At 43.3% G+C, this 22687-nt stretch overlaps 2 protein-coding genes across 2 annotated transcripts; both read right to left on the reverse strand.

The window, feature by feature from the left end:
* Window positions 1-655: 655 nt before the first annotated feature.
* LOC143956335 (uncharacterized) lies at window positions 656-10879 on the reverse strand. The gene is made up of 4 exons (XM_077466550.1): window positions 10805-10879; window positions 9131-9349; window positions 8260-8395; window positions 656-6396 (listed from the first exon to the last, which is right to left on the reverse strand). The coding sequence occupies exons 2-4, from the start codon at window positions 9335-9337 to the stop codon at window positions 5537-5539; spliced, it is 1203 nt and encodes a 400-aa protein (XP_077322676.1). The 5' UTR covers window positions 9338-9349; window positions 10805-10879; the 3' UTR covers window positions 656-5536.
* Window positions 10880-14991: 4112 nt separating this feature from the next.
* Window positions 14992-22168, reverse strand: LOC143956322 (uncharacterized). Its single transcript, XM_077466536.1, has 7 exons — window positions 22026-22168; window positions 20758-20877; window positions 20499-20633; window positions 20301-20412; window positions 19964-20184; window positions 19682-19823; window positions 14992-17432 (listed from the first exon to the last, which is right to left on the reverse strand). The coding sequence occupies exons 2-7, from the start codon at window positions 20860-20862 to the stop codon at window positions 16813-16815; spliced, it is 1335 nt and encodes a 444-aa protein (XP_077322662.1). The 5' UTR covers window positions 20863-20877; window positions 22026-22168; the 3' UTR covers window positions 14992-16812.
* Window positions 22169-22687: the final 519 nt, after the last annotated feature.

Genomic DNA, 22687 nt, shown 5'->3' on the forward strand with positions numbered 1-22687 from the left:
TTCTATATTTAGGATGTATCCGGTCTATAAACCAGAGGCTCTGGATGGACAGTTGGATAAATGGTTCTATATTTAGGATGTATCCGGTCTATAAACCAGAGGCTCTGGATGGACAGTTGGATAAATGGCTCTATATTTAGGATGTATCCGGTCTATAAACCAGAGGCTCTGGATGGACAGTTGGATAAATGTTTCTATATTTAGGATGGATTCGGTCTATAAACCAGAGGCTCTGGATGGAGTTGAATAAATCTCTCCTCTACTTCCTTCGAACTCACCTCTAACCCCAGACTTCCCGTTTCTACTTCTACATCATTAGAAGTTTTTGGGCTTCAACTGACGTCACCACCTTGTATGGAAAACAAGCACCATATTTTCTTTTATAATTCAACATTCAGCTCGCTGGCTTGTGGTCCATCCCTCGAATGAATATAATAACGATCGAGCACAACCCAGAGAAGCTGTGCGCTAATAATTTACGAATCAATTGATCAGGAAATATCACTCAGTATAAACACAACTGTGTAGCGATTTTCCACCGGTAACAACATTAGTTTCACTTTCTCTTTCCTCTATTGTATTACATCCATGCAGTACACATGAAGATTATGCCTCAGATAAAATCCCCACATTACAAAAGAAACGACAAAACAAACATTTTATAGGGTTTTAATATTTATTAATGAGAAACTAAACGAAAATCAAACAAAATATTGAAATACACGATGTTAGGCTCAATTTACAGAACTTTAATACCAGGCAAAGGAACGTTATCTTAGCCATGAGCATTCTTCTAATTGTGGACGGTGTGTAGGTATCACCTCGGTTTCTCACACATAGTGAGGGGCTCCCGGGTTTTCCAACTGGGGAAAAAAACGTAACTCCTGTCCTGAGTACTCCGGGTGCATTGAGGGGCTTTGAGTAGGAATAGGACTCCATTCCTAGGTCCACATCATACCTAGTAGTCAGTGCTTATCATCAGCATTAGCTGTGCATAGGCCTTAATATACTTGAGCTATCTGAGGCTCAAGTCTCACTTTCCTATGAGAGTTTAGTCAGGGGTCTCAAACTTGTGGCCCTCCAGCTGTTGCAAAACTACAAGTCCCATGAGCCATTGTAAGGCTGACAGTTAAAAGCATGACTCCATCAGGCAGAGGCATGATGGGACTTGTAGTTTTGCAACAGCTGGAGGGCCGCTAGTTTGAGACCCCTGGTTTAGGTGAAAAGGCTGAGTGCTGACATAACACTAAAAAAGGTATAAGATCCATCTCTGTTTTGGGGAACCCATGGGGGTGTAGGCAACCTGTTAGGAAATGGAACGAGCACCAGACGAAAGAATAATATCTGGGATGGATCAGCGTGATCCTCTGTGCCCGTGGTGGCCAATCAGAATCGCCCTGATTTAGCCCAAATGTTCTGCAGAAAGAAGGGGAGATGAAAAGGGGATTTCAAATCACTGGACCAGCACACTGGCTGAGTGGGCACTGACAGCTGACTGAGGTTCAGGGCTTTCTTTCTCCTTCCTATGAGCACTAGGTGAAAAAGCTGAGTGCGAACAGAACACAAAAAAAAAAAAGGTACAGGAGCTGCCAGTTTGCTTTGGGGAACCCATTGGAGGTGGGCATCCTGTTATACCCCATACACACGGTCGGACATTCCCACCACAAAATCCGTCAGATTTTGCCCGAAACTTGTGTTGCATACACACGGTCGCACAAAGTCGTCGGAAATTACGATCGTTCAGAACGAGGGGGGCGTCAAACACGTACGTCGGGACTATAAACAGGCCGGTAGCCAATAGCTTTTCGTCTTAGTTTATTCTGAGCATGCGTGGCACTTTGTCCGTCGGAATTGTCTACACACGATCGGAATTTATGCGATCGGATTTTGTTGTAAATTCTGTTTGAAATCTTAGATCCTGCTCTCAAACTTTGTGCGTCGGAAAATCCGATGGAAAAAGTCAGATGGAGCCCACACACGGAGGGATTTTCCGACAACATGATCAGATTGCACATTTTCCGTCGGAAAGTCCGACCGTGTGTATGGGGCATTAGATATGGAAGGAGCACCAGACTGAAGAAGAAACCTGGGATAGATCAGAGTGATGGTAGACTTGCAGATTTTTTTTGTATCCTAGTTTGTTGTCATTCACCAGGGACCGAGTGGAGCTTCTGATTCTTGGTGCTGATCAATTACAACCGCTCTGATCCATCCCAGATTTTATTCTTTGGTCTGGTGCACCTTCCATCTCCTGACTAACAGGTTTCCCACCCCCAATGGCTTCCCGGAAACAAACAGACAGCTCTTATAGCTTTTTTAGTGTTCTGTCAGCACTCAGCCTTTTCACCTAGCATTCATAACACTAAAAAGGTATAAGAGCTGCCTATTTGTTTCGGAGAAACCATTGGGGGCGAGCAACCTGTTAGTTGGGAAATGGAAGGAGCCCCAGACCAAAATAATAAAATCTGGGATGGATCAGACATTTTCTGTGCCGGTGCTGACCAATCAGAATCACTTTGATCCATCCCAGAAGTTGTGCAGTAAAAAGAATGCGGATTTCAAATCTCCAGAATGCCACACTGGCTGGGTGGGCACTGACAGCTGACTGTGGCTCAGGGTTTTCCTTAGAGAGCTAGGTGAAAAGGCTGAGTGCTGACAGAACACAAAAAATAAAAAATTCAAGAGCTGGTGGTTTGTTTTTGGGAACCCATTGAGGTTGGACACCCTGTTAGTCAGGAAAAGGAAGGAGCGCCACACCAAACAATAAAATCTGGGATGGATCAGAGTGGTTATAATTGGTCAGCACCAGCACCGAGAATCAGAAGATCCATTCGGTCCCTGCTGAATGGCAACAACCTAGGATACAAAAATAATCTGCATAGTCGACACTTAACATTTTTTTTCCAGGTTACCTGTTTAAAGTTACAGAGGAGGTCTAGTGCTAGAATTATTGCTCTCGCTCCAACGTTCATGGTGTTACCTCACATGTGTGGTCCGAACACCGTTTACATATGCATGCGCGACTTACGTATGCATTCGCTTCAGCGCGCTTTAAATTTTTTTTTTTTTACACAGTCCCTTTAATTTTTCTTTTACCATTTTTATATATATTACAAGGAATGTAAACATCCCTATAAGGGATGACAGGTCCTCTTTATGGAGAGATTTATAAGACCCCAAATTTCTTCTCTACCTTTGAAAGCAAAAACTCAAAAACATTGATCATATGCTTTAAAGAAAAAAAAAGTCCACTTCCGCCTTAGACGGGAAGTGACATGATCATAGGGGGTGGTCCTCCTAGATCATAAAGGTGGGGAGATACGATTTGGTCTCAGCTCACCTCTGTGACCAGCCCATTTCCCGGGCTTGCCAAGTACAAGAAAAACACAGTTCAGCGATCTAGCAGCAAATCAGCTGCTTGGATTGGTTTTATTAGAAAGTCATCAACTGAAAAAAAACCCCAAAAAAAAAAAAAAACAGAGTTATGGCTGATACCTTTAGCCATAACTCCGATAAACCACTTCAAAGCTGCAATGTATATATATACGTATTGCGGTCTTTAAGTGGGTTTATACTGTGTCCCCAATGTACTGTAATGAGCTTTGTGCACCCTCTGAAAATCTTAGACTTATGGGGTTATAAATTGTTTTTTGGCATGCCTATATCTTTGCGTTCCCGGGTCTACATATCTACATAGCCCATTACGAGAAGGCTTCATGGCCCATTATGAAAAGGCTTCATGGCCCATTATGAAAAGGCTTCATGGCCCATTATGAAAAGGCTTCATGGCCCATTATGAAAAGGCTTCATGGCCCATTACGAGAAGACTTCATGGCCCATTACGAGAAGACTTCATGGCCCATTACGAGAAGACTTCATGGCCCATTACGAGAAGACTTCATGGCCCATTACGAGAAGACTTCATGGCCCATTACGAGAAGACTTCATGGCCCATTACGAGAAGACTTCATGGCCCATTACGAGAAGACTTCATGGCCCATTGCGAGAAGGCTTCATGGCCCATTGCGAAAAGGCTTCATGGCCCATTACGAAAAGGCTTCATGGCCCATTACGAAAAGGCTTCATGGCCCATTGCGAAAAGGCTTCATGGCCCATTACGAAAAGGCTTCATGGCCCATTACGAAAAGGCTTCATGGCCCATTACGAAAAGGCTTCATGGCCCATTACGAAAAGGCTTCATGGCCCATTACGAGAAGGCTTCATAGCCCGATATGAGAAGACTTCATAGCCCGATATGAGAAGGCTTCATGGCCCATTATGAGAAGGCTTCATGGCCCATTATGAGAAGGCTTCATGGCCCATTATGAGAAAGCGTCATGGCCCATTAAGAGAAAGCGCCACGGCCCATTAAGAGAAAGCGCCACGGCCCATTATGAGAAAGCGCCACGGCCCATTATGAGAAAGCGCCACGGCCCATTATGAGAAAGCGCCACGGCCCATTATGAGAAAGCTTCATGGTCCATTATGAAAAAGCTTTATAGCCCATTATGAGAAGGCTTTATAGCCCATTATGAGAAGGCTTCTACTATCCGTGCCATATTTTTATTTTATCGTATGCAGATATAGGAAGGAATGAGGATACCACATAGTGGGGGGCAGACTGTAGCTGGCACATCTCACCATTGGGAGTCTACAAGAAATATAGGAAGCCAAGAGAAATCTTGGCCCCATCAATCTTTAGCAAAAAAAAAAAAAAAGGCAGTTTGTAATGTGATCATATTTGAAGGCCCTGAGGAAGCGGGAGGCATTTGCCCCAAAACGAGTTGTCTTTAATTGATGCTCTTAACCAGGGATCTCTAAAATTTGGCCCTCCAGCTGTTGCGGAACTACACATCCCATGAGGGATTGTAATACTCTGACATTCACAGACATGACTAGGCATGATGGGAACTGTAGTTCCTGAACAACTGGAGGGCCATAGTTTGGAGACCCCTGCTCTAAACCAAGAAACATTTCAAATAGACCAACCGAGTCAACATTAAGAAACGTTGTACTGGGTGCTCCTCAATAACCACCCCTTGGAAAGAAATATCAATTTTGCCAGGGTGCACCCCAGTTGTTATATAGACTAAACAGTTCGCACCTGTTGAAACCTGTAAAGGTAGGTAAAAAAGGAGCACCCAATATCCAAGGAAATGCAAGCTCTATTAAGTTGGGCAGGAATCATTGGGGGGAGATCTCTTCCAACTCACCCCCACCATCACCTACCCATTGACCTACAACCAAGTCAGTCAGTCCAGCGTGATCTCCAACCCTAAAGAGCTACATGTTGAAACCCATCCAAAAAGAATCAGCAGGTGCTTTCTCTTCGATGTTGAATCAGAATTCTTTTATCTGTCATCTGAACACAACAAGGACGTTCCATCATGTGTTTAACAAGATTTACCTTCTGAGTAAAGGGTTTCCCGCAGTTTGGACACGAATCCAGAAACTCACCCGTATGAATTCACCTGTGTCCAAGAATTTTTTTTGGGTGGGAAAAGATCCCTCACAATCTAAATAATAAAACGGAAGCTCAGATGTGACTTCTCTGGTGTGTAAGAAGGGTGACCTTCTGTGTAAAACATTTCCCGCACTCCGAACAGGAAAAAGGCTGCTCGCCCGTGTGACTCCTCTGGTGTATAATCAGTTTTTCCCTCTTGATGAAACATTTGCCGCACTCCAAACAAGGAAAAGGACGCTCGCCCGTGTGAATTCTTAGGTGCACAATAAGATCTCCTCTCTGAGTGAAGCGTTTTCCGCACTCTGAACACGTATAAGGACGCTCGCCCGTGTGAATCCTCTTGTGTTCAATAAGTGCTCCTTTCTGAGCGAAACATTTCCCGCACTCTGAACACGGATAAGGACGCTCTCCCGTGTGGATCCTCTGGTGTTTAACAAGCTCTCCTTTCCGAATGAAGCATTTTCCGCACTCGGAACACGAAAAAGGACGCTCACCCGTGTGAATCCTCTGGTGGACCATAAGCGCTCCTTTCTGAGTGAAACATTTGCCGCACTCTGAACAGGAAAACGGACGCTCACCCGTGTGAGTTCTCAGGTGTTGAAGAAGGTTTCTGTTATCGGTGAAAGATTTTCCACACGCCAAGCAGGAAAACGAGCGCTCTCCTTTGTTAATTCCCTTATGGGGTAAAGAAGATTTCTGGGGATTAGATGGATCTGTTGATGTGTCCGCGCTGTGAGAACTTAGATGGACATCTGAGGTCGTAGTATGAGATTTATCAGAAGATTCCTCAGGATTAGCAGGAACCACAGATCTTACCAACCAGAAAGAATTGACTTTTGGGAAACGTGAAATGTCATTGTATTCCGTGTTACAATGTGGAGATAAAATAAGATGTCCCTCCAATGTATTTACACTCCAAAAATGTTGCCCACCTGTTGGAAAACAATTGTAAAAATATGTTATGTTTTTGTATATGTCCTACATTCAGAAATCATATATTGGTACAGAATTCAAAACGTTCTCAGAGCTGACGTTGTGGGTGCGACAATAACAGCAAATTACAAACACAAACCAGATCAATAATACAAAACACCCAAAACCACAGTAGGCAACATTTGTTACACGAAATATTGAGGAATGGAGATGGACCTTTCCTATGGTGTACAGTATCTCCTCCTCATTTGTTGGGAACATGACATTATATTGAGGAATGGAGATGGACCTTTCATATGGTGTACAGTATCTCCTCCTCATTTGTTGGGAACATGAAGTTTTATTGAGGAATGGAGATGGACCTTTCATATGGTGTACAGTATCTCCTCCTCATTTGTTGGGAACATGACATTATATTGAGGAATGTAGATGGACCTTTCATATGGTGTACAGTATCTCCTCCTCATTTGTTGGGAACATGACGTTATATTGAGGAATGGAGATGGACCTTTCATATGGTGTACAGTATCTCCTCCTCATTTGTTGGGAACATGACGTTATATTGAGGAATGGAGATGGACCTTTCATATGGTGTACAGTATCTCCTCCTCATTTGTTGGGAACATGACGTTATATTGAGGAATGGAGATGGACCTTTCATATGGTGTACAGTATCTCCTCCTCATTTGTTGGGAACATGACGTTATATTGAGGAATGGAGATGGACCTTTCATATGATGTACAGTATCTCCTCCTCATTTGTTGGGAACATGACGTTATATTGAGGAATGGAGATGGACCTTTCCTATGGTGTACAGTATCTCCTCCTCATTTGTTGGGAACATGACATTATATTGAGGAATGGAGATGGACCTTTCATATGGTGTACAGTATCTCCTCCTCATTTGTTGGGAACATGAAGTTTTATTGAGGAATGGAGATGGACCTTTCATATGGTGTACAGTATCTCCTCCTCATTTGTTGGGAACATGACATTATATTGAGGAATGTAGATGGACCTTTCATATGGTGTACAGTATCTCCTCCTCATTTGTTGGGAACATGACGTTATATTGAGGAATGGAGATGGACCTTTCATATGGTGTACAGTATCTCCTCCTCATTTGTTGGGAACATGACGTTATATTGAGGAATGGAGATGGACCTTTCATATGGTGTACAGTATCTCCTCCTCATTTGTTGGGAACATGACGTTATATTGAGGAATGGAGATGGACCTTTCATATGATGTACAGTATCTCCTCCTCATTTGTTGGGAACATGACGTTATATTGAGGAATAGAGATGGACCTTTCATATGGTGTACAGTATCTCCTCCTCATTTGTTGGGAACATGACGTTATATTGAGGAATGGAGATGGACCTTTCATATGGTGTACAGTATCTCCTCCTCATTTGTTGGGAACATGACGTTATATTGAGGAATAGAGATGGACCTTTCATATGGTGTACAGTATCTCCTCCTCATTTGTTGGGAACATGACATTATATTGAGGAATGGAGATGGACCTTTCATATGATGTACAGTATCTCCTCCTCATTTGTTGGGAACATGACATTATATTGAGGAAAGGAGATGGACCTTTCATATGGTGTACAGTATCTCCTCCTCATTTGTTGGGAACATGACGTTATATTGAGGAATGGAGATGGACCTTTCATATGATGTACAGTATCTCCTCCTCATTTGTTGGGAACATGACATTATATTGAGGAATGGAGATGGACGGTCTCTGATGATATGAAGATCTACTAATTGTCTAACAGTTTTGCTGATGCAATCCTTAGACTTGGAAGTAAAATAAGTTGTGAACTATTTCTTCCATGGTGTGTGTACTTACTTGGGTCAATATGTAGAGAATTTCCATCTTTTTCACTCTTCATCCCAACCTCCGCTGTGGACGGCTGATCACCCCCCACATACGTCTCTACTTCTTCCTGCTTTATCTCCGTTTTTATATTAATTTGCTCTTCACCCTAAACATAATAGAAACCTTATATTAAAGCTGAACTCCAGGGAGATATAAAAGAAATACATGGATGCAGAGCTCCATTCAATAATGCATCATTAAATGTTTTTAATACAATAAGTAAGTACCTGAATGTGACCTGGTAACAGTTTCTTGTAGTCCCTGCACAGCACAGCACAGCTCAGACTGGGAAAGGGAGAACCAGAACCAGGACACAATCAGCTCTACTGCAGTGCTAACATGGGACATGCTGATAGGAGGAAATAGCAGAGTGAAAGAGAGGTGGGCTCATCAATCTGCTTGCTCTCCATTCACCGTCCAGTCTCAGCCTGGAGGAGGGACAAGACTGGTACGTATTATTGACCTGCAGCAGAGAAAGATCAGATCTGCTGCCCATTTCTGATCAAGTCTTCTTCCCATTTTTGGTGGGCCCAGGAAGCCACAGTCTTGGTGTGCTGCAGCACACTGGCCTGGACTCACAGGAACAAATAGCACCATGTCATTCAGCACGTTCGAGAAACACAAGAAAGAAGAGGACACATGATCAACAGAAAAAAGGTTACTTATATTGATTTAAAAAAATAAAAATAAAAATGGGAAGTGTCCTAATGGGTAGCTAGAAACAACGAGGGCAGCTAAGACTGCATGTAGAAGTCAACAGTAGAACAAGAGATTACATAGAAGAATGTCATCTCACAAAGTTCAGAATCACTTCTGTGTTCTGTACACCGAGTCCACCTACCTGATGATGGTGGGGGATGGTGTGATCCTCCTGTGTGGAATCCCGGGAATACAGAGGACGGGGACATCTCTCTGGTGGGATTGTGTCACTGAATGGTTCCATCACGATGTCCTTCAAGGGGTCTTTGTTTCCTGAAAACGTCTCCATTACGCCAACCTCACCATTCTCCTCTTTTTTTCTCGTCTTTAAAAACCCATTAACAATCATGGGATTTATACCCTGAATATTTAATAAAAACGGGATTAGATCTAACAATATAGGCAACGAGCAAGTCTAAATGAATGTATCAGCTATTATTTATTATTTTTCCACTTAACCTTATATGAGATGGTGTGATCATCCTTGTAGGAACCAGACATACACAATGATACAGTCACCATCCAAACGTTTAGGCTGTATCTCTATTATAAACCAGAGGCTCTGGATGGACAGTTGGATAAATGGCTCTATATTGAGGATGCATCCGGTCTATAAACCAGAGGCTCTGGATGGACAGTTGGATAAATGGTTCTATATTTAGGATGTATCCGATCTATAAACCAGAGGCTCTGGATGGACAGTTGGATAAATGGCTCTATATTTAGGATGTATCTGGTCTATAAACCAAAGGCGCTGGATGGACAGTTGGATAAATCGTTCTATATTTAGGATGTATCTGGTCTATAAACCAGAGGTTCTGGATGTACAGTTGGATAAATGGTTCTATATTTAGGATGTATCCGGTCTATAAACCAGAGGCTCTGGATGGACAGTTGGATAAATGGTTCTATATTTAGGATGTATCTGGTCTATAAACCAGAGGCTCTGGATGGACAGTTGGATAAATGGTTCTATATTTAGGATGTATCTGGTCTATAAACCAGAGGCTCTGGGTGGACAGTTGGATAAATGGTTCTATATTTAGGATGTATCTGGTCTATAAACCAGAGGCTCTGGGTGGACAGTAGGGATGAGCTCAGGCATGTTCGCATGGAACACATGCCGAGCCTGCTAGGAAGTCGGCGCAGCACTGCTCTAATCACAGGCAGTGAGACATTGCCCCGATCTCTGCAGCCGCACATCGGGGAAATGTCTCACTGCCTGTGATTAGCACAGCGCTGCGCCGACTTCCTGGTGGGCTCTGCACGTGTTCCATGCGAACATGCCTGAGCTCATGCCTAATGGACAGTTGGATAAATGGTTCTATATTTAGGATTAAGGATGGGCTCAGGCTTAAATCTCTGTTAAAAGCATGGGCTTGTTCGAAATCCCATGTGCCCCATCCTGCCAGGAAGCCGACACTGCACACAGATAATCACAGGCAGTGAGAAATTTCTCAGGCCGCAGCAGCACAGATCAGAAATGACTCACTTCCTGCAAGTAGCCGTGTGCAGTGTCGGCTTCCTGGTGGAAACGGGCACGTGGGATTTCGTACACACCTGAGCCCATCTCTATTTAGGATGTATCCGGTCTATAAACCAGAGGCTCTGGATGGACAGTTGGATAAATGGTTCTATATTTAGGATGTATCTGGTCTATAAACCAGAGGCTCTGGATGGACAGTTGGATAAATGGTTCTATATTTAGGATGTATCCGGTCTATAAACCATAGCAGACATCACAGTGACTATGGAGGAAGAGGACGGACATGACGGGGGGATTACTGGGTGTAAGTAAAAAATAATATCTTATTACCTCCTCTACTGCTAGTTCCAGCAATGTCTCCTCTCTACTTCCGTCCACCTCACTTTTCACCCGGAATTTCCTGTTTAAACGACATCACTTCCTGTTCGTACAAACATCACTTCCTGTATGTACTTTCCAAGTGAGATCACCATCTTGTGTTGAATATAAATACTGCATTCTACGTTATGTTTGAAAAATTTTACTTGCTGCCCCGCGTTCCATTCCTCGATTATGTTCCATCCATGGTTTCACCCATGGATTATACTTCAGATAAAATTCAGACAGTAAAAAAAATAAAAAAAATAAACAACAATATGATAGAGTTTTAGTATTTATACATTTAAAAAAAACGAAATATTAAAATACAGGGGGATATGACCTGGAGCGGCATGCAGTAGGACACTGGTATCCGATATCCTTACCGACAAATCCAGGTACCCCATCACCCACAACCCACCTATTTTTGGCCACCTGAACACCCAGTGCTTCCAGAGAGCATGCCCCCCCAAAAAAAAATGCTGAAGCAGCAGCCAAGCGGGACAAATATTGCCAGACAGACCAGGACCCCCCGGAGCAAGATGGCGGCACCACACTGGGAGAGGGGACTGCTGTAGAAGCTGACACAGTGAGAGTGCTCAACGCTATTACTGCCTGCCAAGAAGCCATAACGTCCTGCCAAACCACTTTGACCGACCAGGATTGAGGAAGTGAAGGTGGACATTTCCTTGGTGAGGCAGGACTTCCAGAAGCTAAGGGACAGAGTTAAGGACACAGAAACTCGGCTGAGCACTGTAGAGGATCCCCTCCCCACCCTCCAGATTTCGGAGACAAATGGTACAGTAAATGAAATAGGATATTACTGAGTGTTCTTCCGCTACACTTTTTAAGCATAGATAATAGCTATGGTATTGACGCCGAGAACCCTGGAGCCTCACAATTTTTCTCACCTGGAATGTTTGAGGCATGAACAATAAAATTAAGACATCAGCCATATTCTCTTTCCTTAACCGCTTGCTGACCAGTGCACGACAATATACGTTGGCACAATGGCACGGCTGCGCAAATGGGTGTACAGGTACGTCCCCTGTAAGAAGCGGCATTGTGGGCGCGCACGCGCCCGCTGCATGCTCCGTGACCATGCCAGCAGGACCTGCAGACTCGATGTCTGCCGGTGTCCCGCGATCGTGTCACTGAGCCTCATCTTCAATGGCCTGCTTTAGAGTAGGGGCAAGGATACCATGCCCCCCGAATAGATGTGCCAGGAACTGGATCACCAGCTGTTGGCACTGTGGTTCCCAGATCTAAAGGGTGCTGTCAGAAAGTCCACCTGCAGGTGCCCCCCTGTAGCCAGAAGAACTCAGCAATTAGTCTCCACCTGATGCTGACTACTGGGAGGGTATTTAGCTCCTCCTCTAGCATTCCACAGTGCCTCTGTGTTTTGCCTGTAAGCATATTTGCTCTGGTCCTGTAACCTTGATCCTGATTGTACCTGCTCCCGTGTTCCTTCTCTCTATTCTGCTGGACTTGACTTTACTTGCTATTCCTTGCTCCTCAGCTTAGTTAGTTGAAGTAGTTGAAATTAGTTTGGGTGCACAGTGGTGTAGTGGGTAGCACTCTTGCCTAGCAGTAAAAAGGGTCGCTGGTTCAAATCCAAACCATGACACTACCAGCCTGGAGTTTACATGTCCTTCCTGTGCCTGCGTGGGTTTCCTCTGGGTACTCCGGTTTCCTCCCACCTCCAAAGACATGCTGGTAGGTTAATTGGCTTCTGTCCAAAATTGGCCCTAGTATATGAATGTTGAGTTGGGGATTGGATTGTGGGCTCTATGAGGGTAGCGACTGATGGCAGTGTGTGCGATGTATGTGGGGAGCGCTGCTTAAAAATTTACAGCGCTATATGGGTACCTTAAACAAATAATAATAGATGAGCATCTTAATGAGTTAGTTGTAGACACTCACTCAGGTTGAACTGGATGGACTGGTGTCTTTATTCAACCTTACTATGTAACTATGTAAGTAGGTTTGCTCAGTTGGTTTTACTTCCACTGGTTAGGTTCCCTTTTATAGAAGCACACTGGGGTTTCTGTATTGGTGTGTTTAGATGTTCGTATTGATTGATGTGTTTATATTACTTGTCTTCTGTTCCATTTCCCTAATAAATCACATTTATTAATACTTAAGTTTGGGTTTGTGTTCTTTGTGCCGTTCCACGCATCTAGTCACATCCACTCTAGAGGATACCAGCTGCCAGGACATGGATCACCTCCTGGAGGCCCTGTGGTTCCCAGAGAAGAAGTTTCTAGTTCTGGTGTCCACCAGTGGGTGTCTGCCAGCATCCAGCAGATCTCAGTAATCAGTTTCCACCTGTGCCCATGATGAGGCTAACAAAGATGGTGATGGTGTCAGGACCTGGATCACCTGCTTGTGGCACTGTGGTTCCTGGAGCAGAAGGTTGTAGTTCTGGTGTCCATGAATGGGTGTCTCCCAGCAGATAGCAGTAATCGGTCTCCACCTGATGTTGGCTGCTGGGAGGGTATTTAGTTCCTCCTCTACATTTCCCTTGTGCTTCAGTGTTTTGCCCTGCTAGCCAGTTCCTGCTTGCTAATTTATTCTGACCCGGCTCCTGCTCATGATCTTGCCCTGCATCCTGTACCCTGCTGCCTTGTATCTGCCCCCCTTGTTCCCTATCTTAGTCCTGGTTTCCTCCTTCCCTGCATCCCTGGTATTACCCTATTTTTCTGTGTTCCCCATGTTGTATATATTGTATATACGGTAGGTAATTTTCTAGTTGGACTTTATGTTACTTAGGTTGCTTGTTAGGTATTTTGTCATTTGTTTATGGTTCACTTGTATCTTCACATTTGCTGTGTATCGCTGGTGCTTGGATGTGTTTTGTTTCACTGTTAATAAACTTGCTTAAATTATATATAGTCTGGTTTCCATTTCCAGAGTGCAGCTACGCAGATCTGGCCATCTCTGCTGCTGGATGTCTGCAGTCCGCAGCCCTTGGAATCGTAACAGGAAAAACTACCACTCCAAATGGAACTTTAAGTAAAACCTCACCTTTATTATAAAAATAACAAAGGCACCTACACAAATATTCAGTAATGGCAATCTATAGATACTTATCGATAATTGCAGGTGGTTAGTGACTGCCACACACTCCAGAGTAGGTCTAGATCTGCCTTTCTCAACCTTTTTAATATTGAGGAACCAGGGCCGTCTTTAATATTGATTGGGCCCTGGGCAAACATTTTCTTGCCCCCCCCCCCAGGCAATTTCACTCTCCACCTGCACTGAGACATACAATAAATAGCAGCTGGACTTAAAATCAGTTTACTGTATCAGATCAGGCAGCAATTGTGATTGGTTGCCAGCAGTTACAGCATATCATTACTGTTTACTGACTGGTTGCTAGAGGTTACTAGAGGTTACAGCACATGTTATGGCTCACTGATTACAGCACATGCTAGAGGTTACAGCACATCATCTCCTCACTGCAGGGGAGCATGATATACATATGAATGTCGCCTTTGTTTACATATCAATGCCATCGGCCGCAGCTATTTACTTAGTATTGCAGCTGCTATTTACACATGAATTCCAGTTATTTACATGTAAACACAGGGTCTGCAGGTGAGTCACCTGTACACATCAACAGGGCAGAGCTGGGCAGCATTAGGACCAGCACTTCACACTGAGCTATTGGGACACAGCAAGGGACTAAAACTTCAAGGGACGAGGGAATTTAAACCTGGATAGTTGGCAAGTATGAGGCCGCTGTTTTGGGCCCCACAACAATAACAGGGCCCAGGGCAGCTGCCCCTTTTGCCTCGCCTTAAAGACGGCCCTGGGAGGAACCCTTGAAATACCTTTCTGGTCTCAGGGAACCTCTATGATAATTACTATATCTACAGCTTACGGTACCAATAGTTTGATGGTCAAGAGGAAGAATTCTCGTTAGATTTTGGGTCAGTAGGAAGAATCCCCCTAGATAGCTAAGGAGACCATTGGCATCAGTAGTTACTTAACTGAAAATGCAGAAGTTACTCATTGATCAAGAAATCTCTGGAGGAACCTTAGGATTCCACAAAACCCTAGTTGAGGAAGGCTGGTCTAGATAACGAGGGCACCCTCATTCTCATCAGAACAGAATATTATAACGAGTAGAATAAGTAACACAATATAACCAAGCGTTATTCGAAAACATGTTTTATACATTTAATCAAATACATGAAAATATTTCAAATCTATTAATAATCTTTGATTGTGCTGACCAATGACAGGCCATCTTCTTTAGTAAAAAAAAAGAACAAAGAGCGATGATAAGTAGCAATCAACCAAAAGGTGTTCCTTGTATGAGATATTAGAAATGCTTGTCTCCATCTTGAAAGGAACAATGTGTCATCATCTTCTCTAGTTGTCCCAATGCGTCATCATTGACCACTGTTATTTCCACTTCGTGACTCTAGTATGTCTATTGAAGTCCTCGGGTACAATATCAAACTGATGAATTTGTTATAGAGTAGTTAAGAGTAGTTAAAGCAAACCGACATGAGTCGCCTAACTCCTCTTAGCGTATTATTTAATAAGTTGACTGTATACAACAATGTTTGCACCCAAGTACCAACCTTCCGTGTTGCGTTTCACGTGCAGCACATAATGGCCCGTCTCCACTCTCCATTGAAAGTATGGAAGAATAACAGCCACACTCCGCTTAGCTCCTCCTACCTTAATATTTAATAGTCAATGAGGTGACTGAATTCAGCAGGGTCTCAAACTTTCGTGACGCGTTTCACCCAGATTGTCCCCAGCACCTACCGTGTTTCCCCGAAAGTAAGACATCCTCCGAAAGTAAGACCTCCCACCAGGTTTCCATCTCGCAGAAATATAAGGCATCCCCCGATAATAAGCCCCCCCCCATTAATAAGTCCTCCACCAAACATAAGGCCTCCCCGATAATAAAGCCACCTGAAGCTACTGTACCCTGAGGAGTCTGACTCCTCTGGACCGTAGCGGTGGCGAGTGACGTCACCATCATCAGAGAGCACGTGCCGCAGCCATGACATGCTGATGCCTTCTGCCACCTGACGGAGTCTGCTTCACAAGACAGTGAGTCGTGCGGGGCAGGACTCGGGCACATTGAAGGAGAGAGGGTAAATAATCCACACAGGGGTTGGGGGGCTCACAGTGGATTTGAGGGGGTCAAATGGCATAGGTGGATTAGAGGGGGGAAGTTAAAGATGGCACAGGTGGGTTAGAAGGGGGGATCAAGATGGCACAGGTGGATTAGAAGGGGGGGATCAAAATGGCACAAGAGGATCAGAAGGGGGGAATCAAAATGGCACAGGAGGATCAGAAGGGGGGAATCAAAATGGCACAGGTGGATTAGAAGGGGGGATCAAGATGGCACAGGTGGATTAGACATCCCCTGAAAATAAGACCTAGCACATCTTTAGGAGCAAAAATTATTATAAGACACTGTCTTATTTTCAGGGAAACAGGGTAGATATAGCGTTGTTGAAGCAACATCAGCCACACTCTGCTTAGCTCTTCTTGCCGTATTATTGAATAGTCAATAAGTTGACTGCCTACAGCGATGTCCTCAAAGAAACCATCCTTCCTTGACGTGTTTCATTAGAAACGCATCAAGGAATGTTGGTTCTTGGGTGGAGACATTACTGTAGGCAGTCAACTTATCGATTATTCAATAATATGGCAAGAGGAGCTAAGCAGAGTGTGGCTGATGTTGTTTTGCTTCAACAACGATATAACTGGGTGCTGGGGACAATCCAGGTGAAACGCGTCATGGAAGGTTGCTTCTTGAGTAGAGACATTGCTGAATACAGTCACCTTATTGACTATTAAATATTAAGGTAGGAGGAGCTAAGCAGAGTGCGGATGATATTCTTTCATATTTTCAAAGGAGAGTGAAGACGGGCTATAGTTGCCATCACCCAGATTGTCCATGTATACGAGAGGCCAGTACTGAGCAGAGCTATGGATCTGTACAGTTATCAGCAGAATTGGCCAGTATGTGTAGTCTCATGTCTAAGCAGATTATCTTTACGTGTAAAACATTTCTCGCATTCTGGACACGGAAAAAGACGCTGGCTTGAGTGACTTTTCATATGTCTAATAAGGTTTCTTTTCTTAGAAAAAGGTTTCCCGCACTCTGAACATGAATATGTGTGAATCCTCTGATGAGTAAGTAGTTCGCTTTCCTTTTTAAAAGATTTCCCGCATTCCGAACAAATAAAAGTTACACTGGTGTGAGATCTGAGATGTATTTGAAGTTCAGATTTTGTCCTGAAGGATTTCCCACATCCTAAACATGAGTATAGACCCCCACCCCTGTGATCTCCTTCATGGGGTTCCTCGGGATTAGAAGGATCTGTTGATGGATCTGCAGTGTGAGATCTTATATGGATATTTCCAATCATAGTATGTGATTGATGAGAAGATTCCCCCTGATCAGAGGGATCCATTGATGTCTCCGGACAGGAAGGTCTGTGATGTATATTTTGTGTATTTGGATTTCCTCCTGGAGGATCCTGTGTGATGACATTATCTTCTGACTTACAATCAGCAGATAATAGAAGACGTCTCTCCGAGGAATTCCTGACATCACATCCATCTGTTGGGCAAAAAAAAAAAATATATATATAAAAAGGTCAGTAATAAGAGTCATGTAAATTGTCTGGGTTCTGAGGAAGCCATTTTCTTTTGGCAAAACGTTGACCGTACAGACAACACCAAATTAATTGGTTCAAGCCTTGTACAGTATACTTACCAAACATTGTTTTTATTAAGTATGTTATAGACCCCCATGTGTGTGGGGAGAGGACAACGGTCTTTTTGGTAATTTTATCATTGTACAATAAACGTTATATTTTTTAAACATGTTCCCACTCTATGGCCACTATAGTCCACATTTGTAGGGTTTAGGGCGTTTGTAGCCCAGTATTCACCTTCATTTACAATTCTTGGGTGAGGCCCAACATTTTCTTTTATGTGTACATTATCACCTCCTCATTTATTGGGTACATAACGTTATATTGAGGAATGGAGATGGACCTTTCATATGGTGTACAGTATCTCCTCCGCATTTGTTGGGAACATGACGTTATATTGAGGAACGGAGATGGACCTTTCATATGGTGTACAGTATCTCCTCCTCATTTGTTGGGAACATGACGTTATATTGAGGAATGGAGATGGACCTTTCATATGGTGTACAGTATCTCCTCCTCATTTGTTGGGAACATGACGTTATATTGAGGAATGGAGATGGACCTTTCATATGGTGTACAGTATATCCTCCTCATTTGTTGGGAACATGACGTTATATTGAGGAATGGAGATGGACCTTTCATATGGTGTACAGTATATCCTCCTCATTTGTTGGGAACATGACGTTATATTGAGGAATGGAGATGGACCTTTCATATGGTGTACAGTATCTCCTCCTCATTTGGTGGGAACATGACATCATAGTGAAGAATGGAGATGGACCTTTCATATGGTGTACAGTATCTCCTCCTCATTTGTTGGGAACATGACGTTATATTGAGGAATGGAGATGGACCTTTCATATGGTGTACAGTATCTCCTCATTTGTTGGGAACATGACGTTATATTGAGGAATGGAGATGGACCTTTCATATGGTGTACAGTATCTCCTCCTCATTTGTTGGGAACATGACGTTATATTGAGGAATGGAGATGGACCTTTCATATGGTGTACAGTATCTCCTCCTCATTTGTTGGGAACATGACGTTATATTGAGGAATGGAGATGGACCTTTCATATGGTGTACAGTATCTCCTCCGCATTTGTTGGGAACATGACGTTATATTGAGGAATGGAGATGGACCTTTCATATGGTGTACAGTATATCCTCCTCATTTGTTGGGAACATGACGTTATATTGAGGAATGGAGATGGACCTTTCATATGGTGTACAGTATCTCCTCCTCATTTGTTGGGAACATGACGTTATATTGAGGAATGGAGATGGACCTTTCATATGGTGTACAGTATCTCCTCATTTGTTGGGAACATGACGTTATATTGAGGAATGGAGATGGACCTTTCATATGGTGTACAGTATCTCCTCCTCATTTGTTGAGGACATGACATTACTGGAATTAAATGAAGCTCTGAGGAAGAGGTGACCCTCCTCAAAACTCATCAGCCCTAGCAGACCTGCGTGGCTTCTTCCCATATGAGGTTGTCAAAGCAGCGTTCCTGATGAACTTGTTTCTGGTTTATGCTGATAAGCGTGTACACATATTAGTTTGTGAGTATAATACTTGTTTTATTAAATTAATAAATAATGTATGAAGGTAATGCTCTAGGTTGGGGAGCCCAATTCTTTCCTTCTACAGTGAGGAATCTATTGGGACCACCCCAGTCCTAAAGGGGCAGTAAAGATTAGTGGCCTCTCAAGAATTTGAAGTGCTATAGAAACAAAGGACGTCCACTGACTATGAGCACCATACTTGAGCACAGCAGAGAGTTTATTTTTGTCTTGTGCATGAGGGGAAACATGATTGACAAGACCTCAAAATCATAATTTATGCATAGCAATGGACGAAATATTTAGGTTTAGATCATTAGATTAGATAATATTTGCTGTAAATGACTCCAACCATCCCGACACTATTCAGGATATGTTGACCCCTTCATCACCTTCAATGATAATCTTCATCAACCTTTTCAGTTGCATCTGTCTTCTAAACTTTGATGGTCAACCATAAAAATTCAGTCTTATCTGATGAGATGATCTGAGAAGTATCTAACAATTTTCCTTAAACTACAATCCTTATACGCAGCAGTAAAATTAGACTGTGACCTGATTCTTCCATAGTGCCTATACTTACTGGTGTCAATAAGTAGAGTCATTTCTTCCTGTTCACTCTTCATAATCATCCCAACCTCCTCCGTGGTCAGCTGATCACCCCCCACATACGTCTCTTCTTCTTCCTCTTTAACCTCCGCTTTTATATTAATCTGTTCTTCACCCTAAACCCCGAAATTATAGAAAACATTTATTAAAGTTGAACTCCAGACAGATATAAAAGACCCAAATGACAGCAGCTCTGCATTTATTAATACATTATTGTGCTTTTCTTGTTGTTTTTTAATACAAGCAGTGTGGGTACCTGAATGTGACCTGGTGTCAGGATCCTGCAGTTTGTGTCACTAAATCGCTCCATCATGATGTGCTTGAAGGGATCTTTGTGTCCTGAAGAGTCCTCCATCACACCAACCTCATCCTCTTCTTTTATCTCTTCTTTAACCTTGTGTGAGATGATGTGGCTTTCCTGGGTGGAATCCAATGGACAGGGACATCTCTCTGGTGGGTTCCCATTACTGGATCCATCTGTAGGAAACACACACACTGACTGAATACATTGTTTCTATGTGTTTATCAGATGATGGGGGATCTAGGTGGACCCTCCGTACTGCTCTCTCCTTTACAATAAAGTCTCCTCTTACCCGGTGATGTGAGGGGCGGCTGATTGTCCATCATGACGTCCTTGTAGAGATCCTTGTGTCCTTCTAAACACTCCTCCACAGAGGCCGTGACATCCTGACACCTTATAGGAACCTGACACACACAATGATACAGTCACCATCCCGACACATCCCTTGTCTGTTACTGGATAATGTCCCAGAATTCCCGCCACCGCTCACCTCTCCTGTCAGCAGATCGATGAGCTTGTTGGCGAGTTCTACAATCTTCTTGTCATTGTTCCTCTTGGGTTTCAGGGAATGAGGTGAAGGCACCGTGATGGTTACACGGTCACCAAACTTCACCGGAGGAAAGCTCTGTTTTCAAAAAAACAATAATGTCATGTGACCTCCCAGAATCCTCCTCACCTCCCCGGTCAGGTCTGTGTTTTATTGATAGAGATAAGAGTGATGTCATGTGACCTCCCAGAATCCTCCTCACCTCTCCGGTCAGCAGGTAGATTATCTCCAGGGTGAGGTCTAATATCCTCTCAGTCATGTGACTCGAGTCCTCCTCCATCCTCGTTGATGAGATCATGTGATCCATACAAGACTCTGATCTCTGTAGAAAGATAATATACTCAACAATGGCCCTAAAATGAGCAGGGGTCAAAAGTATATAATGCATATGCTTTTGGGTTCAGGAGCGAATAACATACAGAGTACCAGGGGGTCAGGAGTAGGGTTGTCACCCTATCTTCAAGCCAAACCGAACACTTTAGTGGCACAAGGCACATTTCTTTCCGTAGTATACGCTATAGGATTATAAAAGACCTGGGACATCTTTGGGTGCCCCAAGCAGAGTAGCAATGGGGCAAGTTGCTGGGAATGGTGGGTGTGTCCAAATTACTCTTGCTGACATCATCGCCCTGCCCCCCCCACCAGTAATGCCGAATCTGTCCCCAGACAGCCACCCATAACTCCCAGATGGCAACAGATTTATGTGTGACTATCTCAGTTACTTGGGGAGCCACAGTGCTGTCTGACAAAATGTGTCAGAGTTTCAGTCTGCCTGAAACCCAGACACACGATTCAAAACCTGGACTATCCGGAGGAATCCTGGACAGGTGGCAACCCTAGTCAGGAGTAAATAATACACAGTGCAGGGCTCAGGAATGCATATTGCTCAAAGCGAAAGTATCGGGGGGTGTAATGCATATTGTGCAGGAATAAGGAATGGGCGCAGAGCTAAGGGGTGTAAATGGCACAGAGTGCAGGGGTCACACTTTTGTGAAAAGTGAGTAAAATAGAGCATATAGAGGGGGTCAGGAGTATATAATGTATAGGATGCAGGGTAATGGAGAACATAACACACAGACTTCATAGGTCCAGAATACATAATGCACAGAGTGTAGAGGTAAGGAGTGCATATAGTGCAGTGGTCAGGAATGGGTAATGCACAGTGTGCAAAGTTCTGGAATGCTTACTGCACAAAGTGCAGGGGTCAGGAGTGTGCAACAAACATTCATGCATATGTATGTTCTGGACTAAAACCCAGTGACTCTGGATGGACAGTTGGATAAATGGTTCTATATTTAGGATGTATCTGGTCTATAAACCAGAGGCTCTGGATGGACAGTTGTGTAAACGGTTCTACTGTATATTTAGGATGTATCTATTGATATAAAATACATCACAGTGACTATGGAGGAAGAGGACGGACATGACGGGGGGATTACTGGGTGTAAATATAAAATAATATCTTATTACCTCCTCTGCTGCCAGTTCCAGCAATGTCTCCTCTGGACTACCTCCCAACTGACCTCTCACCTGGAACTTCCTGTTTCTACTCTTACATCACTTCCTGTCTTTGCGGTCCAAGTGAGATCACCACAGTGTGTTGGATATAAATCCTGCAGTCTCTTTGTTTTGTCGGCGACTTTATGGTCCATTCGACTGTTATATAACAACGTAAAAATAGTGAATCCACTAAAAGTGTATACAAGTAAAATAAAAATAAAGTCAACTCATCACAAAATATTACTGTGCAAAAAACAGTGTAAGCAAAACTGGGTAACAAATCTCCAAGTCTAATTGTGTTTATTTAATTTGTCATTCCTTACGTTACATCCTTGGGTATATACGCAGATTATACCTCAGATAAAATCCAGACAATAAAAATTTTTTTGAAAAAAAATGAATATGAAGATCATACAATTGTGTTTTAATAGTTATAAATGAAACTGAACAATGGAAAACAAACTTAAAAACAAATATGACACTCTATGACCATGATGAACATTATGACCACTGACATGTATGTTTTTATTTTTTGTGAAGCACATGATTAAAGCCTGAGGCTCTAATTCGCTTCAAAAAGGCTGGGCTCGGGGAGCTGGGACTAAGGCTGTTGCTTGTCACTTCATGTAATC

The sequence above is a fragment of the Lithobates pipiens genome, unplaced genomic scaffold, assembly GCF_037356315.1.
Source record: "Lithobates pipiens isolate NorthernLeopardFrog02 unplaced genomic scaffold, aLitPip1_a1.2 Scaffold_35, whole genome shotgun sequence".
NCBI lineage: Eukaryota > Metazoa > Chordata > Amphibia > Anura > Ranidae > Lithobates > Lithobates pipiens.